At 43.3% G+C, this 12078-nt stretch overlaps 1 protein-coding gene across 1 annotated transcript in view; it reads left to right on the top strand.

Moving 5' to 3' along the window:
- The window catches only part of ell2 (elongation factor for RNA polymerase II 2), a 92831-nt gene that overhangs the window by 55887 nt on the left and 24866 nt on the right, over nt 1–12078 (top strand). Inside the window, exons 5-6 of the mRNA XM_084315623.1 lie at nt 2735–2994; nt 9986–10110. Coding sequence (XP_084171749.1) covers nt 2735–2994; nt 9986–10110 — 385 coding nt within the window. The remainder of the gene's footprint in view (nt 1–2734; nt 2995–9985; nt 10111–12078) is intronic.

Genomic DNA, 12078 nt, shown 5'->3' with positions numbered 1-12078 from the left:
AGTAGCCGGCAGGTGTGTGGTGTTAATTTGGGTGTATGTGTGTGTCAGGACACACTCTTGATACCTCCCATCAGTATTCATCCTGATGGAGGGATGGTAAGGTTTTTCTTCTTTTTAACTATAATCTCTTAACAAGCTTTAGAATTTCATAACGACTGGAGAACAGAATGAGGAAACGGCCAGGCGTCCTGACTTAAGCATGCGGCTTAGCATGCAGCGCAGCGCCCCTTAATCACATCGACTCCTCCGTCTTTCGATGCAGTCCTGGATGATGATGATGATGATGACGACGGTGCATTCTAGAGTATTACGAAGGGCCTGTCCAAATCCGTTTTCCAAAAGTGTTTCCATACACCAATCTTTTAACGATTGCCCCCGTCACGTGAAAGCCATTATTTGTGGTTGTGCATCGGACGCTGAAAACATAGTGGCGCTAACGGTGTGTTTACACTGTTGAGCTACCTGGGGGAACGACTACTGGAACTCCATTCATTGACCAGAGAAACACTGACCGTGTTCACCACAGTCTCCTCGCTTCCTCCTCGTCAGGACAGGGGGTGGGGGGGGTTAACCACTGCTCGAGTTAGCAGCCAATCACAGGCTAGTGTTGCTATACGCGCCACAGATGGCTGCGGCACTGTTGGCACTACAGCTGTCAATCAGCTAGCACAAATCAACAGTCAAACAAACTAGCGTGGTGGTGTACTTGCTATGCAGAGAAGAAATGTAATGTAGGAAATTATTTAGTTGAATTGAAACACGGTTGGCTGCCATCTTGTTTTTCAGAAATGCTTTCTGCTGGTTCTCGGGGAGATCGGGTATTTTTTGTTAAAAAAAAAAAAAAACGTATTTAAATCTTTTTTACAAGCTAATGTCTTCGACAGTGGATCAGGAGGTAGAGTGGTCGTCTGGTAATCCGGACTTTCCCGGTTGTATTCCCGCTCCTCCCGGGCAGCGTGTCGAAGTGTCCTTGAGCAAGACACTTGACCACTAACTGCTCCCGATGAGCAAGTTGGCACCTTGCATGGTCGCCGCCATCGGTGAGTGAATGGGTCAAATGTGAGGAACAAATTGTAAAGCGCTTTGGATAAAAGCTGCTATATAAATGCACCATTTACCATTTAGTAGTAGTAACAGTAGTAGTAGCCTTGTAGTAGTAGTAATGGTAGTAGACGGTAGTAACAGTAGTAGCAGCTGTAGTAGGAGCCTAATTGTAGTTGTAGTAGAAGTAATAGCTGTAGCAGCAATACTAGTAGCAGTAGTAGCCTAGTTGTAGTAGCCTAGTTGTAGTAGAAGTAGTAGTTGTAGCTAGAGCTGCCGCGATTACCGCATTACCGCGGTATCGCTGTTACATCACGGCCACCGCAGAGTAGGCTGAATACCGCGTCACCGCTGTTTTTTATAATAATAATAATAAATTACCCTCCTCTCGTTGGGCTTGCGGCTCTGCAGATATACCCTACTCATCTATCGAGGTTCCAAGCGACCCTATTGGGTACCAGAAAAGTCACGTGAAACATTGCAGACCACTGATTGGTCAGAAGAGAGACGCGTCACACGTTGTAGCGTCATGCAGTGTGTTACCACCAATCGGCAAGCGCGTATTAGGTTTTTACTTCCTGAATGTCAGATCATCACAACACGGCTAATAACGTTAGCTTTAACTCTCCGCCGGAGTGGACTACGATCGCTCCTAAGGAGTACTAAACGAGACATAATGATTTTACTGTCTGCAACGAATGTTATAATAAAAGCCCTTCGTTCTATACACTTGTCTGATTGAAAACTTTATTAACAGACCGCAGAATGGGACAACTCAGCACGCTCTGAGCAAAGAAAGGAACTGAGATATGAATAGAGTATTGCTTGCCTTGCTATTGTCCGGTAAATACGCTGATGTTATTGAACGTATAACTATATAATGTTAATGCCACAAAACGAATGCCTTTATTATAAAGTAGTAACTTTATAGTAATAATAATAAGAAAGGGTCAGGGGGGTTAGGGGTAACCACCCCTGCTCGCGACACCGAGTGAACGGCGCACGACCAGATGGGAAACTTCGAATCCGTGTTTCACTTTCAATAACTAATGCGTGCTTGCCGAATCCCAAACAATATTCATGCTGCAAAGTCATCCTCTAAAAATAGACATTTAGACTAGAGGCTATAAAGAGTAGACTACTACTAAAAAAAAAAATGCATTCAAACTTTTTTTAATTTTGTGTGCATGCGGTAATAACCGCGGCGGTAGGAAATATTTTGCAAATTTGTGCGGTAAGGAAATAATCAATACCGCGGCAGCTCTAGTTGTAGCAGCAATAGTAGTAGCTGTAGCAGTAGTAGCCTAGTTGTAGTTGTATTAGAAGTAATAGCTGTAGCAGTAGTAGCCTAGTTGTAGTAGAAGTAGTAGTTGTAGCAGCAATAGTAGTAGCTGTAGCAGTAGTAGCCTAGTTGTAGTTGTATTAGAAGTAATAGCTATAGCAGTAGTAGCCTAGTTGTAGTAGAAGTAATAGCTGTAGCAGCAATAGTAGTAGCTGTAGTAGCCTAGTTGTAGCAGCAATAGTAGTAGCTGTAGCCTAGTAGTAGTAGCCTAGTTGTAGTAACAGTAGCCTAGTTGTAGTAACAGTAGCCTATTAATATTAGTAGCCTAGTACTACTACTAGTAGTAGGGTCTTTTTCCTCTTTATTTCCCTCACAGGCTAACGTCGTCTAAAAAACCCTCTTGTCTTTCAGGAAAGCAGGTCCACATCCGAAAGCCAGCGCCGTGCGTCCCGGAGGTCGCCTCGGAACGCAAGCGCACCACCCCCATCAACCCAGCCAACACCATCCGCAAGTGCCTCGCCAACAACCCTGTGTCCCAGCGGCCGTACCGGGACCGCATCATCCACCTGCTGGCGCTCCGGCCCTACAAGAAGCTGGAGCTGCTTGCCAGGCTGCAGCGCGACGGAGTCAGCCAGAAGGACCGCAGCTCGCTGGGCACCACCCTGCAGCAGGTGGGGCGGCTTATCCTGTTCAGATGAGATGTTCCTTTATTGATCCCCTTAGGGAAATTCAGGCAGCATGGGGGGGAGGGATGGGTACAGGTATGGGCAGGGTAATAGTAGACAGGGTTTGCACAAGGTCCTTGAAGTGCTTAAAGTGCTTGATTTTTGTCAAAAAAAAAAGTAGGCCTGGAATTTTTAAACTGCCCATTTTTTTTAACAAGGTGCTTACAAAATTATTGAATTTCAAATCAACCATTCGCATTGAAAGTTTTGTTAATCCATGATAAATGTTCTGAATCAAGAAATATTATATTTTAATCTAAAGTAACTAATTGTCGGAAATTGGTTTTAAGCCATAAATATTGGATCCGATTTTCTTTTCAATAAAAAACGGCATTTAAAAGTGAACTCTGAGTAGAAGACATAAATACAGGCAATACAATTATAGTACAATAGAAAGGTAAAAATGGGCAATGTAAACAATATAATTAACTCTGAATATACGCTTATGAGCAAGTAGGCAGTGTGATCAAAGGTGCAGATGAGGGTCTGTATGCCTATCGGTTATATAATCCATTACAAGAATTCTGGTTACAATAAACACTAGAATCTGAATATATATTATGAGTAAGTAAAGTATACAGCAGTGGTTCCCAAACTTTTTACACCAAGTACCACCTGAGAATGTAGCTGGCTCTCCAAGTACCACCATATGACCGGCGTTAAAATACAGTCTATTCAGCTATGCACAGTTCACGCAGGAGGCAAATGTATTCCTAATACCATTATTTATTGTTAACTTTTGTCAGACACAGCCACAATGTACAAAGGGATAGCACTAGAACTAGCAAACGCTTCCACACAACTCATACAATGCAAGGGGCATTGAGAACATAATAACTAACATTAAGTGAGAAAATTAAGAACAACTGTATTTCAGCTAATGTACTTAATTCTCTCTCTCTCTCTCTCTCTCTCTCTCTCTCACACAGCAAGCAATTGTCCGTCATTCTCTCTCACTCACACACACACACACACACACAATTATTTTGTTACAAAAACTTAATTTCCTGCATTCTGGTGCAGGAATCTTTGAATTTTTACCCTTTAAATGCCAGTGTTTGTGATGGGCATCACAGATTATTGTAAAAAAGAAAAGAAAACACATATTCAATACATTTTTGAATGTTTACCCTTTAAATGCCAGTTTGTGTGATGTCATCACAAATTATTGTTAAAAAAAACACAAAGTAAAATATTTTCAATATATCAAATGCAAAGTACATTTTTCTGGGGGGGATTATTACAGGCTAGGCATGTGTCAATGATTAGCAGCAACACAGATTTTGATGCATTTTTTGTAATGTCAGATTTAACACCAACTCTTTTCAGAAAAGTGGGAGTATTTTATTTTTTATCTGACATTACATTTTTTTTTTATAAAAATAAAGGTTATGATCAGGGCTGAAGTTGAATTAAAGATTTATGACTGTTTAGACTGAATTACTCTGTCACAGTGATCTCCTGGTTGTTCCCCACTTAGGTTATCTAACTATCGCGCCGCCGCAACCAGAAACACTGGCCTGGCCTGCTTCTAAGTTCAGTGGCCTGACTGCAAAAAATAAAATAAAATAAAAAATGTTTGCTTTTTTGTAAATGTTTTCAAGTACCACCAGCAGTACCACCAAGTACCACTAGTGGTACGCGTACCACAGTTTGAGAACCACTGGTATACAGTATACACGGGTGCGGTATACATAAGGTAAATGACTGCGTCTGTTTCTGTTCATATTGAGACATCAATCAATCAATCAAATGTATTTGTGTAGCACGTTTAAACATGACTCTTGTCAACCAAAGTGCTTCACATAGCTAAGCTAAGTACAAAGAAAAGTATAAAATAAACAGAAAAATTAAATAAAATCAACGGATAGACAAAGGAAAAACGGAACAACACGTCAACAAGTACGGCAAGAGTCAAAGTGAGCCAGGGAAGGCCAGGCGATATAGGTGGGTTTTGAGTTTTGATTTAAAAGACTCGATGGAGGGGGCAGATTTGATGGACATGGGGATGCTGTTCCAGAGGTCAGGGGCTGCGACCGCAAAAGCACGTCCCCCCCTAGACTTGAAGTTAGACCTACGAGTTGTTAGGAGACCCTTATCAGCCGATCTGAGGGCCCTGGCGTTGGTATAGGGGGTGAGGAGGTCTGCTAGGTAAGCAGGGGCTTTACCATTTAGGGCTTTATAAACCATTAAGAGGACCTTGAAGTCTATTCTAAAGCGCACCGGGAGCCAGTGGAGGGAGGCAAGTACAGGGGTGATGTGAGCTCTCTTCCGGGTACCTGTGAGCAGTCTAGCGGCAGCGTTTTGGGGGAGTTGTAGACGGGCTATGGTGGATTTATTTAGCCCCAGGTACAGGGAGTTACAGTAGTCTTAAGCGTGAGGATATGAAGGCGTGAATTACTCTTTCCAGGTCTGAGGGGGAGAGAATGGCCTTGATCTTGGCTATGGACCGGAGCTGGAAAAAGCACCCCTTCACCACCGAGTTTACCTGCCTATTGAAGGAAAACTCGGGGTCAAAGAGCACGCCCAGGTTTTTAACAAAGGGCTTGACTAGGGGAGACAGGTTACCCAGGCTGCTGGCAATGACATTGGTTTCATCAATAAGACAGGAGGAGGCGGGACATGGTGGTGGATGAAGTAAATCATCAAAGGAGATATGATGATCAAGCCGTCATTCAGATGAGACTATAATCCGAGGTCCTGACTGAATCTCGGTTGTTAAAGAACCCAGGACGCCTATCGCAAAGAGTAGGGGGTTACCTGACGTTCCTGGCCAAATTCCCAATCTGACATCCAAGGTCACCTAATCATCCCTTCCAGGGGAGGAAATTAGGCCACTTTACTGGCCAAATGCTGGTATTTTTTACGTTTGGCTGGTAAAAAAAATCAGATACCCGCCAGTTGGCTGGTAAGCCAAAAAGTTAGTTTCCTCCCCTGCTGGCGAGTATACAAAAAAATAAAACATTCTGCAATCACTGCACTGGCAAACGGTGCGCGTCTTCTGAGTGTTCGCTTTAGTTGACAGTGCCACGAGAGCACTGCACAAGACCACCCGCGGACATATAATGTTTAATAAACGTTTGCGCAGTACTGGCCAACCCGCGGACATATAATAATAAAAGTCCCGCGGTACTAGGCTAGCCATCAGGAGCACTCGCAAACAGATAACGTTAAACACAGCAGAAGATGGAAAACAGACAGACTGACCAACGGGGAACTGCATCCAACCCTAGTACAACCCTCGAGTATAAGTTACTAAGGACACATTTAAATCACAGAGGTGTAATGTTAGTCTACTGGAACTGTATACAGTGGTTAGCTTCTAGTTAGCGTTTTAGCTATAGCTGCTTGCTAGCTAACGTTAGCCCCGTGTGCTCAAAGCAGCCAGCTAGGTGTATCTGTTATGACTATAATGTTTCCAAAAAAGCACCGGACTACGACGTAAGGTTAGACATTTTATTTCATGCTCAAAAGCCCCTGGCTTGCACATCGCAGTCACGAAAGGGGCTAGCTCAACCAGTGCACTGTGCACAACAGCACACCAACCCAACTGACGTTACCACAACACTTGACGGTACTTCACAGCACTGTCGTAAGACCACCGTGCTGTCTTAAAGGCACAGTGTGCCTACCCAGATGCATACACAACATTGACACGGCTTGACATACAAAGAAGTAATTATCACAATTAGCGATTTTTTTTGTCTGGTAAAAAATCTGTTTGGCTGGTAAAAAAAATCAGATACTCGCCAGTTGGCTGGTAAGCCAAAAAGTTAGTTTCCTCCCCTGATCCCTTCCCCTTAACACATTAACTGCCACGGAGTTTGATCATCTTATACCATTCTCTGCCAGCACTAAGTCTATGGAGATGTTCACCTTCTTTGCAGGGCTATAACTTTTAAAATTGTATTGCTAAATTGACATTACTATGGCCCATTCAACATCGATTATCTATCGTTCAGGACGTAGCAACGTTTTACTTTTTCATTCACCCATTCATACGAAAATACCGTCTAGAGTATAAATGTTTTTATCGTTTTCTGCAGTAATTCCTAGAACGTGAGATATAGGCATAAATGCATACATAGATTATCAAATGCCGTTTGGTTCCGATCCACGCTATATTAAAAATGTCAACTGTACATGGCCCTAAACGTTATAACTGATCATGCGTGGGTGAACGGGGGGGGGGGGTCGTTTATAATTCCGTGATCGTCGTTAAATGCTTCATGTAGTATGGGTGATATATAGATCAGAGCAGTTTGTATGGATAATAATAAACACTCACGCTGAAAATAATGTCAGCCTCCTCTTACCGTTGGGCGATGACACTGGGGCAAAAAGATCCCAGTTATTTGATGGGGATCGAGTAGATCCATTTCCAGTTTGTATAATACTAATACACGCCCAAATCATGTTGATTATTGAGTTATGGCAGCGATCCATATCCACGGTGTGTGTCTTGAGTCCCGCGACGATATGCGAGTGGCCGGACGGATTTAGGAGACGCACCGATATCCAACCGGCCACTTCCGGTTTGGCAACTCGCAGATCATCCACCAGGTGGCAGTATTGAAGCGTTGCAGAGTTGTGCCGAGTCCCACAGCATCAGACAAGGCTCCGTGAGGGAAATATGAATACCATGGCGAAAATATGAAATATGATCAAAATAACGTTGTACGCCGTGATCTGGAAGAATTCGCATGAACTTGAAACCCGTTGTATGACGTTTTTGGCGCAGGAAGTGTTAATTGGCTGGTATCAATCCCTGTCTCCTGAACCGTTCAGCCTTTGTGTAGTGTGATGTGTGCCTGGTGCCAGTGTATGGCAGCCATTGAGCCTGCATAGCCCAAGGTTGGGTGCTACCAGTGGTGGTGAAGGAGGCAATTTCCACCCTACATTGTGGGGTGCGCTTTGAGTGTCTAGAAAAGCGCTATATAAATATAATGAATTATATAACGGTTCTCTCTGAGGCAGACATGCACCTTGGGCTGGTGTCACCGGCAGCTACATGCAGAGGACCGATTCACGCTAGATCAATTGGTACCAAATTTCACTGAGGGCAACGGTGGCTTAGGAAGTAGAGCGGTCGTCTGGTAGTCGGAAGGTTCCCGGTTCGATTCCCACTCATCCCAGCAGTGTGTCGGAAGTATCCTTGAGCAAGGCACTTAACCGCCTAATTCCTCCCGATAGAGCAGGTTGGCACATTGCATGGTTGTCGCTGCTATATATGCAGTCCATTTACCATCCATTTACCATTTCATTAGCTTTACCTGGGTCTTTGGAAAGACCAGACGAGGTTAGAGGAGTTTGATGACGTTTACTGAGGATGGCCAGATAATGTTATTTAAACATTAAAAAACGCAAAACATGATCATGCGATTTATTTTGTGTGGTATGGTTACAACCATAAATAACAAATGTCAAACAACTGGATTTCCAGTTTTTGTTATTACAGAGGGAGTTAAGTACAGAAAAAAAGGTACCGATACAGAATTACAGGAACTGGTACTGGTACCGGTATCGAGAACGGTACCCAACCCTAGTCCTCCTAGGGCCCGAAAGACCCTCACTGGCTCTTCTCTGAGCATTAGAGCACAGAAATGCAAATCGCTCTGAGAAAGACGGGTTCCTCGCTTCACACAAAGGCCCCCATTCACTATGACTGTGTGCCTATGTGAGACAAGACAGAGTCTTGAAACCTGTGTTTCCACACACATGCATAATGTGGTACACTGGATGAAGTGACACAGGGTGTGCTGCAACCTGCTGCTCTAAACATGCAACCTGCTGCTCTAAACATGCAACCTGCTGCTGAGACGTGGTTCTGGTCACGTTGAAAGGTCTTGCTGAGATTTGACTGAAAAGAAAACGGAAAAGTTTGCATGCCATCTACATTCTTTAATTTTTTTTAATTTAGCCTACAGGTAAAATCACATTGAGGCAGAGGTCTCATTTACAAGTGTGACCTGTTCAGACAGCAGCTCATACAACATGTAAACGGCAACAGTACACCCATGGGTCAATACATAATAAATTACAACAACATAAAATATAAAGTGCTAAAGAGCGGGTGGAGAAAAGATGCAGCCTTAAAAACAAGAGCAGAGCATAGAAGCTCTCCAAGATACTTCATTTAAAGCTCGCTAGGGGGAACAAGCTGGACAGCTTCAGACTCTGCTGTAGCGTGTTCCAGGTGGAGGGGCCAGAGTAGGAGAACGCCTTTTTACCACGCTCGGTACGGACTGAGGGGATGGAATAAGTGATGATATTCTGAATACGTAAGCTATATCTGGTCTGTTTGCGAAGTAGATAAGTAAGTGGGAAGCAGACCTAGGAGGATGGATTTGTAAATCTACGTTTTTTTCTTCTTGTTAAAATAGCTCTACATGTTAGAATAATAGCTCTACACTCCAACAGCCATCACTGATACAGATTGTCTGGCCAGTAACAGTCCCTCCTGCTCTGCAGTAAACACAAAATACTTTTTCTGGTATCCCGTACCCACAAGATTTCTTGAAATAAGTTTAAAAAGAAAATGTATATAGTATTCTCTCTCATGATTGGATAAAGTAGGAGGGGATACCAGAACATTTATTTTGTGTTTACTGCAGGGACTGGGAGATCCATGTTACTGACCAAACACAGTGATTGATCCATGTTACTGACCAAACGCATCAGTGATGAATGTTGGAATGTAGAACTATTTAACACTTGGAGTCAAAGGTTTGGACATACTTTCTCATTGAACTGAATGAGAACGTCTGTCCAAACCTTTGACTGGTACTGTATTTTAACAAAAGAAATACCACTTACAGCTCCTTTCTTTTTTAACTATAACACTATAATATAATTGTTGAACATAAATTCTGTATACTCCCAGCAGTTGATGTGATCCTCTTGTGTGATCTTTGTGTGTTGTCCGCTCATGCTCCAGGTGGCCAATCTGAACCCCAAAGACAACGCATTCACTCTGAAGGACTTCATCTACCGCGAGCTGCAGAGGGACTGGCCCGGCTACTCTGACGACGAGAAGGTCCAGGTGGACCGGAGCGTGATCCGGTAAACTAACCGCTCACTCACACTAGGGGTGGGAATCGCCAGAGACCTCACGAGCACGATACGATAGTATCGTGATACTAAATATATTGCGATATGCTGAGTATTGCGGGAAAAAAATATTTTTTTTTATATTTTTCTTTACATCAAATTTAATTTATTACCTTTTTTCAACTGCAAAGTAAAACTTTGTCAACATGTTTTATCTAATAAAATAAAGTTCAGTCTGTTCACCTCACTTCAATAATTTTTATTGCAATATTTTCTCAAGCAGACAGATGTAAACACTGTAATCTGTGTTGCATGTACCTGACAAACTGAACTGTTTGTATTACAGTCATATTCCAACTTAACTGAATGCACATGTGTGTGGACTACTGTACTATTACAGGTATTGAAATGAACAATGCAACTTCCTTATACAATTTTTTTTATGAATAATTAAATATCGATACTTGGCGTCCCTGTATCGATACAGTATCGCCACGCAAAGTATCGCGATACTACTACGCATCGATTTTTTTCCCCCACCCCTAACTCACACAGTCCTGGAGCGACAGCCCGGGCCACACTTTCAGCCGTGCCACCTCGTAACATTGGCTCTTAGCGGCAGAGTCCTTGCCTCCCTTCATTGGCTTCCAGTACGCTACAGAATACATTTTAAGGTTCTCCTTTTCGTTTTTAAAGCCCTTAATGGTCAGCCTCCTACATCTCCTACATCTCAGACCTCCTATCCTCCTATTCCAACACCAGGTCCTTCAGGTCAGCCGATCAGAGGCTCCTGACAGTCCGGAGGTCTAACCTTAAAGGCCCACTTGCATGTTGTATTTTTGTTCAATAAATAATGTGACTAGGCCAACAGTGACTTTCATGAAGAGGGGAAAAAAATTATCGGAATTGACCCAGTTTTAGCGTTTTTATCAAACATTTTGTCTGCCCAACCACAAACACCACGCACGTGGATATTTTAATCCATGGTTCATAACGTGCGCGTGTCATCTTAATGATGACGTCACACCAGGTACAGGGCAGCAGGGGTTCTGAGAGTCACAGGCAGGTAGTGGCAGGAAGCAGAGAGCCTTCTTGTTACTACTAGCCGAGGAGCTAGTCTCTGTTTCACCTAACACTATTGCTCCGTGATCATAGCCATTTATCTCTAAAGCTAACCACTATTTGTAAAAGCCACAACCACGTTACCATATTTGTAAATACTCATGTAAATCATTGTGTCGTTGTACATATTGTGTATATAACGTTAGTAGCTAAGTTAGCTAGCTTGCTAGCCAGCATAGCATTCTCGAAACTCCTAACATGCCCCGATTTAAAATGGTTCTCTCCTCTTTGTATACCTTTGTCCTCACAAACAAAGTATTCTGCCAGGGAACTTATGGACACGACAGTAGTATAAGGCAGGGCTGTACGCTGCGATGATCTCGTCGCAAATTGCCCCTTTAATTGGCCGTTGCGATTGGTAAATAATATTTGGCGGCGGGCTTGCGAGTAGGGATTTCAAGCCTTGCATTCGCATTTCACTCCTAAATGATCCAAGGCGTGTGATGACGCTGAGCACTCAGGTATGATCAGCGGGGAAAATCAACTGATCACTCACTCTGATAGACTGGCTGACTGTCTGATTTAGCTATGAAGAAAAGTAAAGTTAGTAGTAGGGATGGGAATCGATGGTTCCTAACTGGGTTTTGGCCATATGCTCCCGAAATTCTCCCGCTGTTTGGCTGCTTCTATGTGCAGTGAAAACTACTCGATGCTTTAGAACCTAGTCATTGATTTAGTTCAGGGTTAGCCGCGGAGCTAACGCTAGCTAACGTGAGCTAATCAAGCTCACAGAGAGAGGGGTGGGGGCTGTTGTGTAAACCTTGTGTCGCGTCAATCTGGTCCACACGTTACTCGTTCATATCTCAGCCCGTGCTGAGATATGCCCATTCCGCGGTCTGTTAATAAAGTTTTCAATCA

This window comes from Notolepis coatsorum (assembly GCF_963971535.1).
Source record: "Notolepis coatsorum genome assembly, chromosome: 6".
NCBI classification, from domain to species: Eukaryota; Metazoa; Chordata; class Actinopteri; order Aulopiformes; family Paralepididae; genus Notolepis; species Notolepis coatsorum.
Note: the sequence above shows the minus strand (reverse complement) of the source record. Positions and strands in the feature narration are given on the sequence as shown.